The following is a 24,065-nucleotide window of genomic DNA, read 5'->3' as shown; positions in this document are numbered from 1 at the left end:
GCCAATCAGTGCAGATTTATGATTATATCCTGATTCTGTGGACCGTCAGGGCCGTTAGCCCAGTGGGTATCACATTGAGGGCACTCGGGTGTTACACATTATGCCTTCCCCTTATGGTGTTACCCATAATGCCTTCCCACCATGGCGATATACGCATTGCCTTCTACCTATGCCGGTGCTTTTTAAACCCTCCCACATCGCTTCTCCACTGCAGGGATCTTTGTCGGCCTTAGGGGGGTGAAGAGCTTACAGCAAGCCATGTTTAGTCCAATCGACAGGGGTGTAGTACTAATCACCAGAAACAGGCTGCTGTGATCACCAGGAGACTAATACGAACATGGACAGAGCAACTAGTGTGTGTGTGTGTGTGTGTGTGTGTGTGTGTGTGTGTGTGCGTGTGCGTGTATGAAGAGGGAGGGAGAAAGCCTGTCTTTCGTGCCGTCGCGTTTATTGAATCTCTGGAGTACAGCAACAGACAGAGTTACTCATCCAGATAACTGGCGAAGTAAAAAAAGAAAAGTTTTTCACATTTGACTGCATAATCAGGCTTCTTGAAAATCTCTTTTATTTGTCTGCATGTTCTCCCTCAGACCTGGGACATCAAGCACATGTACTAGAAGATGATTCTTCGTGTCTGTTTAATCGTGAAGCACCAGATGGGCGGAGTGTACCATGCAGACAAGTTGACAGGGACCGTGAAGTGCAATACATAGTCTTCCCTATGATCATCCCTGGCACTCATTGTTTTGTCTCCTGTATAAACCTCACACATTTGGCATGAGTAGGCCAAAAACACACACATCTGAATGAATGTTTACAAGTGCAATTCCACTTTGATGTATTCATAGTGAAAAGAAATGATGCACATGGGCCAGGTGGGGAGAGAGACTGCCTGTGAAAGCAGGGAAAGAGAGCATGTAAGAAAGTGATGGAGGGCAGGGAGAGGATGGAGGCGTTTGATGACACAGCAGGAGTTTATCGAGCAAAATGACTTTGCTTATCTATTCAATTAAAATGGATTAAGGGATGCAATGAATGGCAAACTAACCTTGCACTACTGGCCACACAATTTCCTCAACCTGATTTGTTGTCCCTCTTTTGCCCTCCAGTCCTCACCTCCGCTCCTCTCCTCGCCTCCTCCCCTCCCCTTCTCCCGGTACTGATCTCTGCCCCTCTCCCCTCTCCTCTTTATTCCTGTGTCACAGTTAATCTGTTATTCCATAAACGCCGTGGTACTATTACTTTGTATTGCCTCTGAGCTACCTACAAGGCTCGACAACACCTCTGCGCCGGTTCCCCTATTCCATGTAAAGAAGATTAGAGGCGCAGATTGATTCGTCTTTTGTCTCCCGCTGCTCCGCGGCGGTCACGGCTATTGGTAACCCATAGCGACAGCATTGCCGTGGTAACAGTTAGCAGCGGTGACAGCTGGGATTGTGGGAATCAGAGGTGCCGGCGCCACAAAAGCTGGCGGCGGGACAAACGGGCCACACACATCTGGATCGGTGGCATCGGACGCCTGAGGAGTGTGTTTCCGGTCCTCACATACGGAACGTCAGCAAGAATCAGCGGCGCGGCCGAGGTAGTTTACTGCTTGCGCGTTGTGTGCGAGGACGCGTCACACCTTTCAACCTTGCGCAGGCATACACACATGCGAGGGGTTTGTTCTTACCTGACACTTTGCTTCGGGCTAAGTGAATTTTAGATCCTTTCAACCTTCGGCTAATTAGGTTCCTGGCCCTAAGCTAACATTTCCCTCCGGAGCCTTCTAAACTGGGCCAAACATGGCATTAACCTATGGCTGCCTAATATTGTTCTGAGGTCGGGACACAGCTAATTTTGCAGCAGTATCAACAGTAAAATGTACCTTGACAAATACACTGGAGGCTCCACTGTTGTTTGAAGAGTATGGCAACAAAGACAACAAAAAACACAACTCTTGGCAGCAGGGGACAGGGGAAGTGTGTGATAATCCCAGTGTGTGAGTATGCATGTGCTTCAGTAGTTGGGTGTTTCAAAATACCTTTTTTGACACCAGATCATTGGCGGTAGCGAGAAATGTTTTTTTTTGATGAAATTGACGGATTAGTCAATTTACAAATCATCCAAAAGCTCTCAGCGTTGTAGATCACGGAACAGAGGAGAACAAACCAGCTGAAGGTTACCGACTGGGTAGGAAAACCCAGAGGGAAGGGATTAACAACTGTTTTGCTTAAAGTGACAAGAAAACAACTTCTTACATGAAAGACGCTTTTCTCTTTCAGAAATATGGCTTTTATGGAAAAAAAATAAAAAATATGAAAAGGTATTTTGAGTTAAAGTAGTCATTGATGAACTACTCTGGATGCCAGTGGTGAGAATTTACACTGGATTCAAAATAAACCTTGTTTTTACACTTGTTTTTACACAGTAATCAGAGTGGAAAATTGCATATACAGCATGCACTGTGTAAAGAGGGACAGAAGCATGCAATATTATTACAGTATTTGTCATGGATCATTCGCTGGATCATTCGCTGTGTCTTTCTCATCTTTTATGCTGATCTCTGTTCAACAGACATTCACAGCTTCCCGTTTGCACAGTTTACGGTCTAAAAATCTGAAACAAGATTTATTTCACCATACTGACTTCAACTCATCGGTTGTCTCGAACAACAAACAGTAAAACCCTGTAAATAAGCAGTGATGCTAGCTGTGATATTCCTATCCAGTCTCCAGTCAGAACCCTGTATAAACACTGCATTGTATAATCAAGCCGGTCTACTCATCTACAAAAATGGTGGGAGGAGGATAAATTAAGAAAACTGATAACAAAATTAAGTGGTAGAGGCAGAGCGTAATATATGAGGTGTGAACTAAACAAAATGGATATATGTAAGAGAGAGAGGGGGGGGCGGGGTTAGGGGTGTGACACAGAGTCACGTTCTTCTCCCCTCAACCGGTCTGTTGGATAAATGGATATCGACAAGAGTGCTGCACAAAATGAATTACTGATGTGACTGAACTTTAGTCTGACACTGTGTGTGTGTGTGTGTGTGTGTGTGTGTGCGTGTGTGTGTGTGTGTGTGTGGAGCAGCTACAAAGTCTACTGCAAAGGAATATACCCAGCTGCCTCCGTGGTCAACTGTAATCTGAGCTGAGGCCAGACCTCCATCTGCCCTGCCACGCTCAATCTTTCTCCCTGTACATCTGATTGGATGCAGGCATATACGTGAAGGCGCTCAACACCAATTTCTGACCTGAAGTGAACTGACATATTTTCACAGATACACACACTCTCACACACCAACCAAAACTGACTGCATTCTTGTTCCCTGACCTGATACTAGTAAGTCATATTTTCTGGTTTTCTTCATGTTTTCCTTTCCCTCCCTACCTCCTCTGTCTCCCCGTCTGTCTTTGGCCCTACAGAGTATCTCTTTCACGCCGAATAGCAGCCATGTTCTGGCTGTGACTAGCTGCTCAGTGTGTCCCCTGCCACCCGTCTATCTGTCTGATTGCAAATAGGAGAGAAGTCTTTACGTAAAGTGTTTATGACAAATAGCTGCAATGTATGTTCCTGTAAGAGAGATGGCCCATCTTACATACACGCTATGCTGTGTGTTTGATTGATCTCCTTACCCACCAACTTAAGAATAAAGTGCTTGCTTGAAAAATGACATTAAGTGGTAGGTTATCAAAACTGATATAGTCTGTAACTGGTTTGCGACTGCCATTTTATGGAAGTAATGAGCCACTTATGGCTCTGCTTAACCGTGTCTTTATAAGAGGGCTTAAGTAAGCAGTTCTAAAACCACAAGAATTGACAGCTTATTGCTTGAAGATATCCAATTAGAAGAAAGAAAGAAAAAATCTTCTTGAGACTATTTAATAACCTCAAATATAGGGAGCGCTGTCACATTGTTAAGGACGTAAATGACCTGCCACACACAATGATTATTATTTTGTAAGAGTAGCTGTCAAATCTATTTAATGACATCTCTTGCTTTCGAATGAAAAGCAATGGTGGATAAATATTTAACATAAATATAAATATATATAAAACTATGATACATTGTGTATTGCATTTGTGTTAAGTGGGTGCCTACGCAAGACAAGACCCACCTGTGAAACTCAAACAAGAGCGAGCAGTGGAGCTGCAGAACAAAACTAACACATGTGACCCCTAAAAAGAAAAGCGCCACCAGGTACAGAGGATCTCTTTGTCCTTTCAGGAAACAGCAACTGTGCGGTCTGTCAAGTTTTGGCAAAAGAGAATCTAAATGCATGAACTGTCCTATTATTTTTTATCTTCTGTGACATCTGCTGTGATATGAATCCCTCGGTAAAAGCGCTGCCAATGCCATGCATATTCAACTACTGCTGTCGAAGGATATTTTTAAAACAGGCAAGCTTACACACACACACACACACACGCACACGCACACACACACACACACACACAGCACTACTTTTGTAACGTGAGAATGAAGTATTGCTATATGACTGCATGACATCCCTTTTAGATCTGACACAGCTAATGTGTCACATTTAACTCTGTGTTCAACATGTTGTTGTTTTTTTTAAATCACAACAATAGCAAGTTTGAGATACATTCCATGTGAAATATTGCAATGGCATTTTTCTGTAGCAAAATCACTACTCTGCTCTTTTGCACCCAAACGTAATCAATCAATTCTGATTACTTTACAAAAAATAGCCATATTTACAGCAAGAATAACCGTTTTTAACCACACCCGTACCTTTCCCTGTCGGCCGATTGGACTGACACCTGCGTCCATCAAAGTCAAACAGCCTCCACACAAAACCATCATGGAGGTCCATTGACACAAGTGATGGTAGATCCTGTGTGCTTGCCCACGGAGTGACAGTTAACACAGCATGTGCACTTTATGTGACAAAAACAATAAAATAAATCATCAATCTGAAAAGAACCAATCCACAGAAGGAATGTGTCCTTAGTTTTTGTAATCTCGGCAGTCTTAATGAAGCCCAAACGTTTTCAGGGTGTTTTTGCTGCCTCATTTTTCACTGCAACGTATGAGTCCTGCTCTGTTATGGAAACATCACGCTCGTTGAGGAGAACTAAAAAAGGTCTTTTATGCCGTATAAAATCACAAGAAGCCATAAACCAGAATAAATACAAATAAAAAATGTTGATAATCTATTCAACAACACATTCTATATATAACACACTTTTCTAAGTGCCAACAATTGTGACCAATATTGGGAAAAAGTGGAGGCTCTACATGCTTGAAGTGAAAAATATTGAAGTATTTCAGTCTTGCTAAATACTTCCATCTTGTCCTTTCCTCCCTTCACCATGTAAACTGCATTTCAGGAAACGTTTCACTAACTTTTTGTCACATAACTGTTGGTTTCTTAAAAGTCATGCTCAGTTGCATATAATTGTAGGTTGTTGACAAGATCTGGTTAGTACAAAGAATATGTTTTTAAATATGTTATGCTGGGTATGGCTATTATTCCTGTCTCACCGGATTTACTCAATGACAACTTAAAATTTGAAAATCCAGCAATAAATTTCTTCCAGTTTTTTTGCTCTGATTAAAATAGTGTTTTAGAAGATTTGTTAAAGAAAACATTCCTTCCAAGCATGCCGGTGGGTTGTGGGTTCAAGTGGTTGTCAATGAAATGTCTATCTAGTGTCAACATTAAATGGTTTCTAACAATGTCAAGGCCACGACAGTCGATTAAATTAATACATCATTATTGCTGAATGATCTGATGAATGAGCTCTGTTACAACCTTGAAGATCCACCAAGATGGACAAGAGGTTCACACGTTGAGTAAACATCAATAGACAATTCACGCGCTTTCTTATAAAGGCCATGAAATCTTTATTTGGTTCTGGAACTTTTAAATATTTGGTTGAAATCAAATGAATACTGCAAGATATTAAGAAGTACATCAAAAAACATCAATGAGAGTCAAGATGTTTCGAGATGTGCTCTATCATTAATGTGACACCCTCCCACATTGATTCACCCTCCAGGTGATCAAACGTATTACGATGAAAGGCGTTGAGTTTTTAAACACCAATAACAACGTGGAGGATGCAGAAGCGTGTTTTTCGCTCTCCTATGTGATATGAATAGTGTCAATACCAAACTCCATGAAGAGATGCACTATTATAATGGATGAAATACAAATGCAAACACGATTGGTAACAGCAGAGGATTCATTGTTTTGTTCCCTGGGCAATAGGGTTTGAAATAATTAATATTCTTATTTATCATAACAAAACAAATGAATTAGTCTTATCACAGTATACAGGCACAACATATTGATTCATTCCAATAGGATCTTTAACCAAACTAATATCCCGTATCTGGCTTAGTGATCGTCTGTCGAGTTTATTTTTCATTAAAAACTATTTAAGAAATACGTTCGAGGGCACATTGGTGTGTGTGTGTCTCAATGCATGAGGGTGTGCATGCTGCATCGTGTCATTGTATACACGCACATATAAATGTATGCATGCAAATATTTGTGTGAAAGCATTATTTTATTTGATGTTATGCAAAAGCATTACTTTTGGCTGGTTGGTATCTCTTCCAGATTTAATTTGTGTAAATAGTGTTTAGCGACGCCTTGGGCCCCAAACGAGACAATCAAACAGACTGATGAAGACAGGCCAAGGAATCCACTGTCAATACACAGTTGCTATTTTCTCCATTGTTGGATACCTCCATTAAGGCAATAATTACAGCCATTACAAAAGACACATACACTTAGGTTTCTTTCAGCGCTACGTGGATGAGGGGGTGGAGGTGGAGTGAGATGTTTTCGCACGCAAGTGTGATTGCATTTTTTTTATCTACACGTTTGTGTGTGTGTGTGTGTGTGTGTGTGTGTGTGTGTGTGTGTGTGTGTGTGTGTGTGTGTGTGTGTATCTTTGTGTGCGAGGGTGGGTTGGTGTGAATGTGTCTTTGTGTTAAATTGCCTGAATGCAGATAGTTCATATTCATTATTTATTTTTTTCCAGGATACATTCAGAGCTTTTAGGATTGTGTTTGAGCTATGTTTGCATACAGTATGTGTTCACATCATGTTGGTGTTTGTTAATTTGCATTTGTGTGTCAATGAGAACTTTAGCACTGTAGCGTCACACTGAGGTTAATGAAACAGCTATTGAACGACAGTACTGACATTATTTTTCTTAAAGAAAAAACAAAGGAAATTGAGACAATCAAATATGCTGGTAAATTGATTCTGAAGGTACTGCAGGGCGGGTGAGGGTGAGAGGCATTCGAAGGAAGTGAAAAAGAAAAGAGATTGTGTATCTGCTGATTTGGATTTGAGTGCATCTGCATGTCTTGCTGCCAGTGTTTTAGAGCACCACGAGCCTTATTAAAGGGTTTGGAGAGTTCCAAAGAGACTTGCCTCTGAAATTGCTTTTGAGAGAGAAACTTGCGACTTTGGGGCTAATTGAACTTTAATGCCACTATAGATTCTATTCAATACAAGGCGCAGCATAGGGACGGAGATTGCAGCAGGCTTTATCATGCCGACCATCAGTGTGAAACTGGTTAGTTAAAGCAGCAACTCAGGAAAGTGACTGCAGGAAAAAGCAAAAAGCAGCCTGAGCTGTTACGACTGCAACTCAGAAGAAGGTATTCACTTTTTATGGCTCCCATCATCAAAGTTACAATCATTCCCTTCTCGGCCACACTGATCTAATTCAAATACAAGAAACACACACACAGAGACACACACACACACATGCACACACACACAAACCTCAGCTTTGATCTTGTTGTCTCCGAAGCAGAGATGCTGTAGGTAGGCTGCAGCATTGGACTGCACCGATGGGAACTGGTGCTGTAACATCTGGATCACCTCTGGCAGCTCCGGGTCTCTCCACCCGAACTCTCTGCAGGGAGAGAGACAGATAGACACTTTGATTCCTGCAGCACTCACCAAAACACAGGAGATTACCTGCAAGTAGTCCAATAAAATCACAGACTCCTTTCCCCAACAGGCACAGAGCTACACATATTCACACACTCACTTACATGGTCACCTAGTGTGTACAGAGGGAGACACACATATAGATAAAAACGAGGGCGCGAGTGATTGAAATGTAAAAATCCACTTTGTTTCGATTTCAAACAAAGAACTCTCCTCTTATGGGAGAAAGCTTTACAAGATACGCATAAAAACGATGCAAATCACACACTGGATGCCCAATTTGACAAAACATTGTTATTTTCAGCCATCACAGACAGATAAATGAGAACACTTGGAAACGACAAAAGCATCCACGCACACTCTTACAAATAAATAGAGACAAATCTGGCTCAAATTGTATTTACACACCACTCAAGGGGAACTTTGATAAGCAACGCAGCGAGTCTCTTGAAAGTCTTTCCACTCAACGGTCAGCCGATTCATTATATCGTGAATTCACGAAGACCCCTAAAAAACAAAGCTCAGTATAGTCTGCGTAGTTTGACTGCCATGTGAACTGCAAATTGCCATAAAATGTTTTAAACATGGTGCTTAGCAAACAAGACAGTCCTATAGATTTTCCGTGTTGATGAGCGACCTGAAAGCCATCTCGATGACTTTGATGTCGTGAAACACACTGCAAGCAAGTTAATAAATAGTATGATAATGCCAGTGCAACCACACATGAGCGCACGCACAAGTCCAGCAATGATTTTGAGGAAACTGAGAAAAAGAAGTGCAAAGTTTTGAAGAAGTGCAGAGCGCAGCATCACTGCTGCATGCGTGCTGTCTGCAGTGTGAGTGGTGTGAGTTATGTTCTCTATACTTTCTCCCATTAGGAGTTTACACTCCTATGAGCACGCTGGACAAAGTGAAATAAATGTTTTGTCCCTTGGTAACACCCAGGAAATGGTCTACTTTATTGTATTATCCCTTGCTGATAATTGTTTTGCTACGGTCCCTCAAATGAGAAAATTATGACTCTGCGAGAAAGTGTGGGTGACTGTGTGTACATGCGTGTACGAGTGTGTCTCTGCAATCTACTGTAATATTTTCTCCAATAACCACTCTGGTAGCTGTTTCTCTGTTATTTCCTCCCCCTCTCTCTCGCTTGCGCTCTCTTTCTCTCTCTCTCTCTATTTATCTCAATGCTTTCAGAAAACTGCCAATGTGAATGTGAGAGGAATCCTATGTTGAAAAAATTGTGCCGTTCTCATCGATCGTGGTGCTTGAGGATCGATTTTGTTGTTTCTGCCGTCATGCTCACTGTTCTGTGCCAAAATACGGCTCAATGTAATCACCCGTGGAGCTATCGTGGAAAACGCTGATTTATTTTGCCTCCTAGCTCGGCCTCCCCAAACATGAAAATGCGGTGAATACGGGACAATTGGTGAGTTCAAATTGATGGGGTGGAGGATTGCGAGTGTGCCTGAAGTTTTTTCAGCGGAAAATGAAGCCTCTCATCTCTGTCAAATGAACTAAATACGGCCGATGAAACATCTGTGCAAAGCAGAGTGTTCACGGGGAGTAAACGTGGCCCTTAAAGATAAAGCAAGCGCCAGCGTGGACGGCTCTTTATCTGCCGAGTGATAAGTGTTCATTCAGCCAGAAAGCAGGACTGAAGGAGGGAGGGAGGTAGAGGAGAGATAGAGAGAGGGAGGAAGAGGGAGGGATTCCCAAGGCATTTAGGGGATTTAGGAGGAGAGACCCTCAAACAACACCCCTTAAATCACACAGCCAGATACCATCAGGCCAGTTTGTTTATGAGTGTGTGTGTGTGTGTGTGTGCGTGTGCGCGTGTGTGTGTGTGCGAGTGTGTGGTAAGATGAAGATAGGATCATGATGTGTGTTTGTGTGGACGACACAATTGCCTCTGTGCCGTTCGTCTCTGTGTGAGTTTGTGTCCATCAGTGTGTGCGCGCGTGCAAAAGTGTTTTCATATTCATCCTTGTCTGCACTTCAGTGAACATATGTATCTGATTTGACTGTACGTGCGTGTGTGTGTGTGTGCGTGTGCGTGTGTGTGTACGTGTGTGTGTGTGTGTGTGTACGTGTGTGTGCGCGCGCGCGCGCGTGTGTCATCCATCCCCTGCAGCCTCCTGGCTCTGTCAGTGTAGTTAATAGAAAGCAGAGTGATCTGCTGATAAGATAAGCATCATGGCTCGCCATTAATTAAAAACCCCTGGTCGGGAGAGACACCGTGAGAGGAACAGAGCCGGGGAGAGAAACACAGAGGGAGAATGAAAATGAGGACGGAGAGTTGAGGGGGGGAAAAAAAACAGAGTGTTCGAATGCAATATGGCTACGACGGGCAAGAGGAAACTAGTAGGAGATGGAAAAGTAAAAAAAAAAGGGATAGAGAAAGAGGAAAACAACCCTCAGATGAGATGCCAGGAATGTCAACACAGGTGCTAATGAGAGCTACAGCCCTGGTAGACACACCGCGCGGCGACAAGCCAATGACGTGAAATAGTGGGATGCAAACAATGAGGGATACAACCTGCACACGGGACAAGTGATCAAAGAGGCACAGCCAAGAAACCGCAGGGCTCACACTAAATATCCACCCAACTTTTCAGGTATCCGCCATAAAATATGCGACCACTTGTGTGCCATATTCTTTACGACACTTATTATTTCATGCCTTGTGCGGTAATAAATGCCACACAGAAGAATTTGTTGACTTGCCTTTTTTTTTTTTTTAACTTGAGCTACGTGTTCTTGAAACGACACACCGGTGGGTCCGAGGATACATTTGGTGGCCCTTCCCGGTTGGACGGGTTACTTTGCCATTTCTCGAGGCACGCGTAGGCGTGATGCAGCGAAATACTTGGAATGGAAGCACGAGGTATGGCAGAACAGCAGTCTGACAGACTGAGAATAAAGGCAGGTGGCAAGGGGGTTTGTGGAGGAGGGAGGGCGGAGGCAGAGACGGAGTGATATAACTGGGACATAGGAAAAGACTGCTGTGTGATCTTGGGGCTTTGATGCAGGCGCACACACACACACACACACACAAACACACACACACGCACACATGCAGGGGAGGGAGGCAAAATGTGACAGAAGAGTGCAACACATGAAAAAAATGTCAGGATTATCAAAGGAGTTCTTTCTCTTCTTAAAACGTCGCTTGATATCTCTTTTCATGTTCATGTTTGATAAGACAGCCAATTCCTACATGACCACTGATACATGTATACATACATGTACACATGCACAGGGAAACGCAAAGCTCACCTACACAATAAAGCCACTAATTGAATACACACTCACTCACACACACACACCCTCACACACAGTGTGGTTGATGTTTGCTGTCAATGATTTGAATTCATCTGTGGGGGAAAGCTGGAGGGAGAAATAAGTGAAAGCATTACATCTTCCTTCTGTTGCATCATTCATTGTCATGTTCCAAGTGTCCCTGAAGTCTAACGGATGAAAAGGCAAAAAGTGGAAGGATGACTTATGTAATAGAGAATGTGTTAAATAATGATGACGCCCGAAAAAAAGAGAAAGACAATGATGAGTACCATTGGGGTGATGAAGTTTAGTTACTCGTGTTCACGAAGAGTCAAACTGCACATAGAGGCAGCTGAGTATAACGGCCCTCATATAGTCACTATGAATAATGTATTTATACTTGCCCCCGGACAAACACAACACTACAATAGTATACAACTAAACACACAAACACACACGTCATGTGAATGACCAAATGGGCAGCTGGGCGACGTTGGCGATGAAACCATCCCGAAAGATGAGAACAGATTTACGAGTTACGACATGACAAACGCACATCTGCGTGACCGCTGACATCTGCTGGGGACAAGCGAGGATCTGAAGTGGTCATCTGCTGCTGCTCGGTATGCCGGCGTTCCCCATTTATTGTAAGCCTTCACACCGATTTAGGTGTGTTGTTTCGAAGAAGCTTCGATCCTGCGTTAGTGTCTGTTATGAAATCATTACCGTTAATGTATGACATTTGGCTGTGCCGTAAACAGCGTCGCAGCTTTTTTCTGTTTTTTTTTCTGCAATATTGAAATGCGTTCGCCGTGACACCAGTTACCACAGGCGTTGCAAGACAAACCAGGACTGAAAGCTACTTTGGTTTGAATAAGATCAAGGCCATCAATAGGAAACGACATCAAATCATAACAATTCAAGTAACGACCTTTGTAAAGTCAAACATTTACAACTGCAGTGCTGCATTTATTTGATGTAATCCGCTGTCTTCACAACAGCGTAGTATGCGGCGCATGATCAAAAACACAGGGGAACATGATGTGTGTCTCCTCGGCCAAATCACATCCATCAGCGGGGACCACGGTGCATGTGGAGTGACAGCTCCACACAGGACGCCTGTCCCGCTGGCCTTAATCTGATTGGACAAGGCCTGTCATGTCCGTTAACTGATTGGATGGTCAGGAATGTAGCAGTGTGCATACCAAAGCAGATGCTAATTAGGACTTGAACATCAATCTTCATCACTGTGGTGGGATGAAGGGTGGCCGAAAGGGAAGGAGGGCGTGGGGGGGGGGGGGGGAAAGAGAGAGAGAGAGAGAGAGAGAGAGAGAGAGAGAGAGAGAGAGAGAGAGAGAGAGAGAAGAGTGAAAAAAGCAGGAAAAACATCAGAAAGAGAGAAAATGCAATTTAGGTAATTTACTGCTTTGGTGATCAAATTCTCCTGTCACTCGAGAGGAGATGAATAAGAGGATGATGAGGACAGAGTACCAAATGGCACACTTTTCAAATATTGCCTATTAAATTATGCTTGCAGTCCACGCTCACCTTTTTCCTAAGCCCTCTCTTTCTTCTTCTTTTCTTTATCTCTCACTGTGTGCATTCTCTCCTATTCCACATTTTCTACCGTATTTGTTTAAATATTTCCTTCGTATGGATGCCAATAATCTAAGGGAATTGCAAATGGACATGTTTGAGTCCACAGTATGTGTTAGTGTGGTTTGGATGTAAGGATCTTTAACTTCACGACTGCACGTTGGTTGTGCTGCCGTTTTCACGTGTGTGTGTGTGTGTGTGTGTGTGTGTGTGTGTGTGTGTGTGTGTGTGTGTGTTTGTGTGCGTGAATCCTTCAGTATGCTTCTTTAGGTGGAGTGCTTTATTGAAGGTAACGTCAATACAAAGAAGAGACTTCCAGCAGTTCCACTAATAAACAGCAGTCCCAATAAGGTGCAGGTGAAGATGCATCTGCATCGACTCAAAGTGCACTGCAGGCTCTCTTTAATTAAAAGTGAATTAAGATGCTATCCAGGAAAGTCGCCAAGTCTCTTGATGTGTCCTTCTGACATCGCTTGCAAGATAAGTTCTCGTTGCTCTGTGGCACATCCAGCCACGGCTGTGGGATTCCTCTCAAGTTCAGAAGGAGGTGCTGGTGGACATGGGCAAGGATTAAAGATGTATCTGAAGATGTTTTAGCTCACATCCTAACTGCCACAGAAGTGTATTTATTTATGTATTCAAATATAAACAGTATTACATTTGCCATAATATATTTATTTCTTGTCTTGTCTCGATCCAAGTGAGAATATTGATTAGAACTGAATTTGTGTGTGCAGTATAATAATTTACAGGGTTTGAAAGTATACCTTCAAAAGGTAATGCACCGTCATTCGTGGATGCCACATTTCATAGGAACAAGGAAGTATAAAGACTACACATGCACATATGGCTGGTGTGAGGGACAGTGGAGTGCAACACATTTTTTCTTTCAGTCAGGATGTAATTATCATGTGATGCTGGCATTCTAAAGGAAATGCATGAAAAGTATGTTTCGTTAGATATTTTATGTATGAGCATACGTTGTCATATAACAACTGCCAAAACATAACCATAAAAACAACCTGATGATAAATTCCTCTTGAATTTGCAATTATATGTCAAGAGTGATACCTTTGGGTTTATGCTCTTGATTTCGACATGCATAAAACACGGCAGCCCACTTCTTGAAAACACTTGGTGCTGCAGTGTTTTATGCATGTCGAAATCAGGAGCGTAAACCCAAAGTGTCACCCTTGACATAGAATTGTGAATGTGTCAATTGAGTGCATCACATAAAGTATTATGCCCATACAATATTATTGATATATCGACACAAAATCAGCGTGGAGATCTTTGACTTGTGTACAAACATGAGACATATAAGCAGCCCACCGTGGCTTTAGGGGAAGTTGCGTGTGAGTATTTACAAACAACTTGATAAATGGCTGCAATATGTAAGTCCGATACAATTCCTGTGTTATCTTGGCTAAATGGCCTTTAGCAATATTGCATGTTCAGCACATGCTCTTCTCTTCTGCTAAAAATAAATAAAACATCTCTGTGTGGAGCTCTCGTGCAGCTGGAAGAACGGAACACAAATCCCTGCAACAGTAGAGGGGATCAATGAAAGGTGGGGGAAGAGAGAGGGCGATGCTCCTAATAGCTTGGGAGACAAATGGATAGATATAGATGGGTGGATGGAGCCTGGGATGGAACCAATCCAGAAATAAACAAAGGACAACTTTTTTTTTTTCTGCAATAAAAACATCCCGTATTCTGTCACCTTCCTTCTCCGCCTTACCAACGCTCCCCAGTTACTGATGGGAAAATGGAAATGACTATGGTGATCAAAGATCACCTCTCTCCATGGAAATAGAGAAGTGTTTTAGTATTACTTCCACACATAAGATGCAGCATAAAGATTTAGACAAAGAAGAAAAGTAGAGAAGAAAATGAGAGGCCATGAATAAGAGCAACAAAGAGAGTGCAAAGGGGAGAAATGATGAATGGATTGGAATGGATAGAGGACGAGCTGTCTCTTCGTTTTCAAAGAGTGTAATCACAGTATTAAAATTGACGGTTGTCCTTTGCTTATTTACAGTATTGAAAATAACTGACATAAGTGTGAGTGTGTGTGGCCGTTTGTGTCAATTAGCAGCTTGGTCAAGGCTTCTTTTTTCCCACCCTGGCCATGAGCCGTTATAAAATGATGATAATACTGTTTTTGTGTACCTGGAATTCTCAGCATCGCTCTCATTCTTATTTACCTCCTTTTGTCTGCACATGGCACCATCCCTGTTTCCCTCTATTTGCCTCTTTCTCTTTCTTAGACGAGTCTGGAGTTGTTTTTCAAAGCCCATGCAGCAACCACACAGACGGTGAGAAAAATCAATACGCTTTCTCTATGGCCGGAAGCAGGAGGAGGCTCAGGAGGTTGAATTAAAGCGAACAAAGGACGAAGTGAGAAGAATGATATGGACTAGCATGAATGGGACAGAGAGAAAGAGATGATGGTGGGAAAAGAGCTGCTGATACAAAGTACTGTATGTCAATAGCAGGGAAAACTCGAGAAATTCTAATTTAAATATGACTATGTACTATTATGAATTTCACATACTATTCATTTATAATCATTATAGTATATTGTAGTATACAGTGCATGTTTGCCCATTTTATATACAGAAAGTTGAAATACTTGTTCTTTGCGTTCATCAATGTCAGGGCTAAATTATTCGAGCTGATTGGCAAAATCATCCTGTTACCAAAAAATAGCTCCAAATGTACTTGATGAGGTAAAAAAAAAAGTATTTATCTGTATCTGGTTTCTGGTCCTTAAAGGAGGAAAATCTTTTTCTTAATAGCATGATTTTCAAGTGGTAAAGTGCACTTCAACTAAAAATGATTGTACTAGTCCTACATTTGTAGGAGGAGTGATTACGCAAAAGGTGTCAAATCCAAAGGAGACATTAAGAGGGCACGGCGCTATCTTGTTATATTCGTTTGGATCTGTTCTGTTCCTTCGCCCTAACGCTGTCCATTAAACTGATCTACTGTCCAAATACTCTTTTCTTATAGCATTTTATCAATGTTGCCTTTTTCTACTCCGTACCCTTTTAATAATTTGCTCTGGATAAGTGTGTCTACTTGAAAATGTTGAAAGTGTGTTTTTCGCAGGAAGCTGGCTTGGGTGCGGCTGGTGGAGGGGAGCATTAGTGTGCAGGGCCGTGGAGCGATTTGCCAGGGTATGGAAAACACAACCGCCGCCACTAGTCCTTGCAATTAGCTGAACACACAGAATCGGAGGCCAAATCGAACACGGCATTAAGCTGACAGACAGGTGTTCACTTATATACACACCCTGGCACATGGTTTGCACTCTCTCACACACACACACACACACAGCATATTTTACACAAACTGCAGTTTAGCAAAAGTGTGCGCACTCACATGTGCATAAACATTCAATAATGCCTGCACACATACAGACCCACACACGCGCAAGCCCTTGCATATTGCCTATGCATTGAAGACACACAAACATGCACGGTAAACGTTCAAATAAACACTTATTCACACAGCTATTATCCCACCTTTGCTGATCGGTGATTTTCAGCCCAGTGGCGCTATTCCCCCGTTACACGCTGCAATTACTGGATGTTTACAAAGCCAAACAATAGGCCGGTGAAACATACCCTCAGTCAAACATTTATTAGACAGGCCAATAGAAACTGAGGTGACCTGGACCATTGCAATCTATCACTTGCACCCTCATTACGATTGAGCTGTGTATTCTACTGTATCTAAAGCATGAATACAGCACAATCTGATTCCCAGAGAACATCTCTCGGAATCGAAAAACCAATTTGGTTGTAGTAAGAGATTCAGTGTAATAAAATGCTGTTTCAAGTGGACTTCATCAAGTTGCAAGCCTCATTGGTATGCCTCGTGTACTCTACTGTGTTGTGAAAGTAGGTAAAGCTATAGTTTAGCAATACTTTGTTTCCCTCTAAGGGATCTGTTCATTATTAAATAATACCAGCCCTTTATAGACTGGGGTGGGTGTTAGCATATATTAATGACATCAGTGAGCCACCAGTGTAATGATGTCCGAAATAAGACTGAGAAGAGCCACTCAAACTTCAGCAATGATCCAACACAAGTGAACAAATTGACCAATCAAATCCCCATCCACCACACTCAGCCAATCATGTGCAGGAGAAGATGAAGCTGTTGGATGAAAGAGAGCATGCTGAAAAATTACTGTCCCATTGTCTCTTGATTTGCAAGCCGACATGCAATCATGACCTGGCCTCTGAACGACAGGCTGGAAAGGTGAGCTGTTTTTAATGTGATGGTGCTAATGAGGTGTGTGTGTGTGTGTGTGTGTGTGTGTGTGTGTGTGTGTGTGTGTGTGTGTGTGTGTGTGTGTGTGTGTGAATGCATGACCAACAAATGTGCCTCGTCCCTAATGAAGGTGCTGCACACTGTCAGCTTGTGTGTCCGTGAGCGTCACGCAAGCACAAATTATCCAGGTTTATTCTGCCACGTGAATATCACAATGAGAAGGTCAAGATGGACATTTGCACGGCCTACAGCTGAACATATGCGCGTAACGCATTCATCCACTGTCAGATTCACATTTCAGAGGCAGACATTTAGTATTGAGGTCAAGGACCTGCCTGACATTAAACAAGAGATGAACACAATGTATTCTCACTCAAACACTTTCTTTTGCTTACTCAGCTTGTATGTTTTCTCTTATTACTCTCTCTCACACACACACACACACACACACACACACACACACACACACACACACACACACACACACACAGCCAAACACATGTACACGCCTGTGCATCCTTCATACTGCCCACACACACACACACACTCAGGGTAAATTCAATTCAGCACTAAGGCACCCCACTTGCAAAAACACTTTGGTCCCAGAACTTGTTTTTATTTATTTCCCTCTCCTCTGAGAGCGGAGGCCAAGGCGACAACCTGCACAGCTCGAATAAAAGCAATGGATGGTTAAAAGATGAGGTTAAGAGAGAAAGCTGCATCATGGAGACTGACATTTCCAGTGTGCTGAGCGTGTAATGGGCCTAAACTCTAGGCAACATGAAAACCACACAGACACACACAAACACACACACACACACACACACACACACACACACACACACACACAGACACACTCACACAGATGTCAACTGTCTGAATTATGATCGCGTTGTACTTGCCATCATCAAGACAGTTTTCACGTATTATGTGTGTGCGTGTGTGTGTGTGTTTGTGTGTGTGTGTGTGTGTGTGTGTGTGTGTGTGTGTTTGTGTGTTTGTGTTTGTGATGTCAATTGGGATTCTCATTAACTGTCTTGACGTTTCAGAAACTGCAGGCGGTTACTCAAGTGCATGTAAATACACTGACTCACTCTCTTGGAGTGCATCTTGATGGCTTCTTTGTTGTGTCACCTTTAAAGTAAACGTTGAGGGGAATTATTAAATACTTTTGACTAAAGATTTTGGTTCTTTAACAAAAATAATTGAGTAAGATTACATAGAGGCTCTGGTTGAAGTCCCATGGACCTGAGGTCGGCCCACTCAGTAATGTATCCATGCCTGGCTGCTATTAAAGTAGCCAGGAGCAGTATTTACCCCTCTGCACTCATTTACATTAACTTTTACCAAGAAACTCCCGAGTCCAAGGTCTGCTGTTGCAAACGTTCCCAAACAATTACTTTAAAGAATAGGTAGCTGTGCAGCTTTTATATATCCAATCCAAAATGGCTCCATAATTCAGCTCGGTTTGCCTCTGCCCAGGCATTACAGGGTAATTATGAACTTAGCTTACATTTCACCTTGATGTGACTAAAGTCTCCTTGGGCACTGTGTGAGTGCGGGTGTGGGCATATTAATATTTCGCAATTGCCTTGTGTGCAACGTGTTGGTGTGCGAGAGAGATGGTATAATATGCGAGGTGATGCAAGAGGGAAGACAAACTAATAAACCAGTGATTAGCTCACGCACCTGCAATTCTCATTAGTTCATACTGGGGTAGTGGGAGCGGTACAGTGAGACAATACGAGGAACACGCTCATAGGGATGCTCGAAATGAAGATGATGACATTTAGGGTAAGAAGATGGTGGAGATGAAATATGAATATGACAACAAAACTAATGATCGAGGCAGTGACAAACAAGATGTGATCATGACATCTCACTCAGCTTAGATTTATAGCAACGACTGTGATGCTGTTCTTGCATTTGAGCACTGCTTTCTTTCTGTCATGCAGATATGGAGGAGAAGTAGTGATAATTATATGATGATAATAAGTATTACAATGATTGGAATGGCACTGTTGTGATTGCGATATTTCTGACGAATATATTGATGGTGGGGAATGTGGCATCACACAAAAATGTCCATTTACGCTGAACGATTTTGACATTTTTCATGTGAAAACGCGTGCGCTTAAAGCCCTCACACACGTAAATGCAACCTTCAAAAGCGGATTAAGTGCGACTAAAAGCAGTCATCCACTCGAAGGATTGGAGGGGATGGAGGAAAGAGAGGAATAAAGAATAGAGTTGTGCAATAGAAACATTACATGCTGAATCGCCAACCAGGCCGCGCTCATGCAGTATGACAGAGTGCAGACTGTATTCACACTGGGTTCACTCAACATAAAGTAAAATGAAATACTTCACAGCGATATACACTACAAACACCGGCTCCCTCCTTAGTGAAATGTAGGCGGATGCTATGGTGTTTTTTTTTTTCTCGCACCTTTCTAATCAGTTTGCTCTGAGGTTTGGGTGGTTTTGCTGCCTTATATTCACTGAGCAACATTTCAATGACACAGATGACTGCATCCTCCAAAGTGGGATCATTTGGTAAGAGAAATTAGATTTTAAGCATGTTCACCCATCCTTGTTAAATGATTGCTGCCGTGAAAGTGAAACCCATGACGGAATCGGAGTGAAATTATTACCGAGCGATGCCCGTTTGACAGCTCTGTGACAGCTCGAAAACAATGAAGCCAAAAACAATTTGCCCAATGCACTTTCCCCGAGAACACTGAGGTTCACTGTATATTTTGTAATATACCAACTGCTCCTCCTCCTGAGAAATACAGATACCTCTGACAGAATGAAATGCTACATGGCACAGAATTGGCTGAAAGATTTTCCCACAGTATTGATCCATCCTGAGGTGAATGTGATGTCTGTGGTTCACGGGATGCAGGTCGGGACACATGGCAGTCCAAGACCAAGAGCCAAATACACACAAGGTACAAAATGTCCACGCGATCACACGCGAATGCACATGGTGCTCATTCCAGCATGTGCCAATGCCCAGAGAAACACAGCAACACACACACGCACACACACACACAAAGAAAAAGAGGGGAAACACCACTCCAACAACATTGTCTGATGTCTCATATGAGCCTGCCCTGCATCTATTCTTCAATTCTCCATTCTTCTCTCTCTTCCAACAGTTTTTCCTCTTTTACCGAGCTGTCGCTGTCTTTCCCTCTCTCTCTCTCCCAGCCATCATTCTACCAAGTTGAAGGCTTCACTTGAGTCTCGGTCAGAATGAAGCATGTGTCTGGCTGACCGAATGACCTTTATCGATATTATGAGGTGAAAGCACACGCATAGGTGCGAGACAGAAACGCACACTCAGATGCAAACATACACAAAAGGACTATTGTCAGCATTGTGAGTAGAGCCTTAGGGATCACCTCAAACCCTGCAGCAAAAACAGGGATAGGAAGATTGATAGAGGGAGAGGGAGAGAGAGAGCAAGAAAGAGCAAGAGAGAGCAAGCGATAGCACATGTGGGAGAGAGAAGAAGGGTTTTAAAAAAAGACAACAGCGGTGAAAGCGTAGAAGAACTGTGTGTTTAGCCAGAGAGAGGGAGAAAACACAGCGGGGTGCAGGATGAATGCCTGTACCACCCAACCTATCATCACTGTCGCACCTTCTCCAGCTGCAGAAGTGTGATGGAGAGATGGAGAGAGACGAAGCAATAGATGCATAACAGTGGAGTGTTTCTAAATTGAGTCAGCACCCCGAGGATGCATGAGAGTTATTCCGTCATGACTCTGCAGATCACAAGTATGATCAGAACAGGAGAGTTTCCCGGGATGAAAATAAATAATGTGCGCTCCACTTTTCACACGGCAGATAGCTGTGTCCCGCCACATAGTAAACAACTATTTTGGGGTTTCTTGACAATGGCTACCAGCACATGGGTCATATTATTGTATAATTCTACTGATGTGGATTCAATGGACATGGATGCTTTTCTAGCAAGGCCCTGATCCACACTCACACAATCGGATCTGGGGTCTTCCTCAAGGCAACGACAGTGGTGAGTGGTCAGGAGGGAAGTTCAAGTGCCATTTCACCTTCCAGTCACAAGCCTGTGATCTTGCAAGTTTCAATAGTTTTTCTTAAAACACGTGTTTTGGCCCTCTCCATTCCACTACAGTATTAACAGTAACTCTGCTATTAAAAGGGCCTCACTGAAGAATTTAGGTGTTACTTGTGTCAATATGGGATTTGAGTATCTGAGCCAAGAAGCAAAGTGAAATCTCTTGGAGGGCAAAAGGAGAGCAGCAGCAATTTAGAACAAAAGCATGTCACTGATTAAAAAAAAAGTGAGCGTACTGTGCTGTGGCATGTTCAAAAATAGCATGCTTATCCTCTATAGCCCACCTAGCATGGCAAATAGAAAAAAGAAAACTATTTAAAACAATATTGGTTTGAGCGTCTGTGCACATATGTTCCCGTGAGTAGGTACGTGAGTGTTTTATCTTAGGAAGTGCACTTCCACAGGGATGTATTATGAGATGATTATTGTACTATGGAGGCGCTTCTGTACCTCTGCAGCTGGCGGACACCGACATGGCAGCAAGGCGAAATGTGATTAACCCGGAAATGACTAATTATAATTCAAAATGAGTACAACAACCACGACAAACGTTCCCTTTTTTTTGTGCCACTGCAGCAGTTACTGTTTTATTGAGGAAACTTGTTTATCTCTTTCCACACGTCAAAGTGCTTTCTCATTCTTACCCCTTTTACATTTCTGTTCTCCACATTTCAGCTTTATTTAAGTTCTCTGGACATAACTCAGTCCAGATGGGTCCAATAACCAGCATTGGAAAGGTCAAGATTCCTCTCCTGGACATGAGATGTACAACCCAGTGACCTTAACATCTGCAGCCTCATGGAAGATTGAGCTTTGCACAAAGATAACAGTGGCATGCTCGATGTGCAACAGCTTGACAGTAATGTCTGTGGTGGATGTTAATAAAAGAGGTAATTAAAGAGAAGATACATTTCTCTGAGTGCAGAGTCGATAGTGCAGAGCTCATGTGAGACTTCACCGGGAAAATAAAACTTAGTATCTCTGTCTCATGAGGGTAGTTATAGCGATAGCACTGTGCTGTACATGTAACTGAATTATGCCGACATTCATGTTATGTGTAGCCTATTTTCACTCTGAGTGGTACCCAGAGATCCACGTAGAGAAACTGGAATATGGACTCATCATACAGATAGTGCTGAAAAACATTTTTGTTCTGAAGCCAAGAATTTGATAAGAAATGCTTTGAAAAGTTATTAAGCATACACATCAACAAGACCTTAATTCTGCCTCATTAATAACAATAATTTTGAAATAATCTACAATGAAATGATAGTTTAATAGTATTACTTATTGTTCAAACACATAAAACACCAATTTGATATGTCTAAGTATTTAAAACATATATTGAAATGTTAAGATAAAGATGATCAGTCAAATCTACCAATCTATCAATCTATCAATTTGTTATAATTGATATTTATGGGAATATTTGTGCTCCCAGTGTACCATTGAGTCAGTAGATGGAGTATGGTTAAGCAGGGTTGCTTTCAAGTGTGGACTAAAGGAGAGGAAAGGTGAAGTGAGGCGTGGGGGGGAGAAAAGATATACTGTAATTCTGCTGGTGTGACATTTTCCCATAATCCCTCCCAAATGCCGCCGGTGTCATGAGACAGAGCGGCGGGGAGGTGGTGGGAGGAGAAGAAGGAAAGCATCTATCATCGTACTTTTGAGTGTGAAGCGGCTGAAAAAAATATCATATAGCAAGGTATTTTCAGACCCCACAGATTAGCTCTCGCAGTGAATAGGTGCATTTGCATGCGTGCGCCTGTTTCCGTGTATGTGTGTGAAAAGGTTTGATGGCTGTTAATCGAAGAAATGTCCATGGCAGTAATTACCATAAAAAACAATAATGCAATGATTGGATCAAAAGAACACGACAGATTCATTAACAGCTGCACACATCAGAGTGTGCACATACAGTACACACACACACACACACACACACACACACACACACACACACACACACACACACACACACACACACAATGACGAAATGTCCTTCACTGAAAGCGTGAAACCAGCAATTAATTGCATGCTTTCCATTCTTATTTCTTTCTGCCTGACAGACAGATTTCCTTTAATTGTTAGCCTTTATGTTTAAGTATGTTTGAATCATGTGCCACTTGTTTCTGTGTGCCTACAAGTCTAAATGTCTCTGGCTGTCAGCCCCCTAATTCCCATATATCTGTCTGTCTCTCTTTGGCCCATCCTTCAGTCTCCAAGGCCCCAGATTTAGGATGAAGCTTACTGTAGCAGAGAAGAAGGCAGACACGCAGGGTTGTTATCATCTCAAGGTCACACACACGTGCACACGCGCACAAACAGATAGGCCACCCCAGAAAAGGAAAATAACTACAATGGGCAATTTACCCAGAACAGGCAGGGATGATGGCCAGGGCACAGATGCGCGCACACACACACGCACACACACACACACGCACACACACGCACACACACACACACACACACACACACACACACACACACACACACACACACAGCTGTGCCTGAGGGCCAAGGTTCTGGCAATGCATCATTACCCTCCCTTGGAGGTGATTCCATATCCCAGCATGCATTTCTCATGTGGAGAGGAAATTACCCCTGGGCCGTGCTGAGAGCCAATAGAGTGTGTCCTCTCTCCTCTATCTGTCTCTCCCGCTTCCTTCCTCCCTCTTTCTTCAAATCCCTCGCTCCCTCAGTGACTGTGCTCTCACACCCGTACTGTCCCCCCTCCATTGCTCCCCCTGAGTCATCCAGTTACTAACCCATTGTTTCATCTTTCTTTATCTTTCTCTCATTGCCACTTCATTTGTGTCTGTCCTTCTCTTTTTCTGTTTCATAATGTTGAATGCAGATTAATAACA

General features: G+C 42.7%; 1 protein-coding gene across 4 annotated transcripts in view; it reads right to left on the bottom strand.

Moving 5' to 3' along the window:
* Window positions 1-24,065, bottom strand: part of ctnnd2a (catenin (cadherin-associated protein), delta 2a) — a 222,829-nt gene that overhangs the window by 64,845 nt on the left and 133,919 nt on the right. For all 4 annotated transcript variants that reach the window (XM_068581588.1, XM_068581591.1, XM_068581590.1 and 1 more), the window contains exon 13: window positions 7,761-7,893. In XM_068581588.1, coding sequence (XP_068437689.1) covers window positions 7,761-7,893 — 133 coding nt within the window. The remainder of the gene's footprint in view (window positions 1-7,760; window positions 7,894-24,065) is intronic.

This window comes from Clinocottus analis, unplaced genomic scaffold (assembly GCF_023055335.1).
Source record: "Clinocottus analis isolate CAN_PGR_092001 unplaced genomic scaffold, fCliAna1.0.p SCAF_18, whole genome shotgun sequence".
In the NCBI taxonomy this organism is placed as follows: domain Eukaryota; kingdom Metazoa; phylum Chordata; class Actinopteri; order Perciformes; family Cottidae; genus Clinocottus; species Clinocottus analis.
This window is presented reverse-complemented; position numbering and strand designations above follow the sequence as displayed.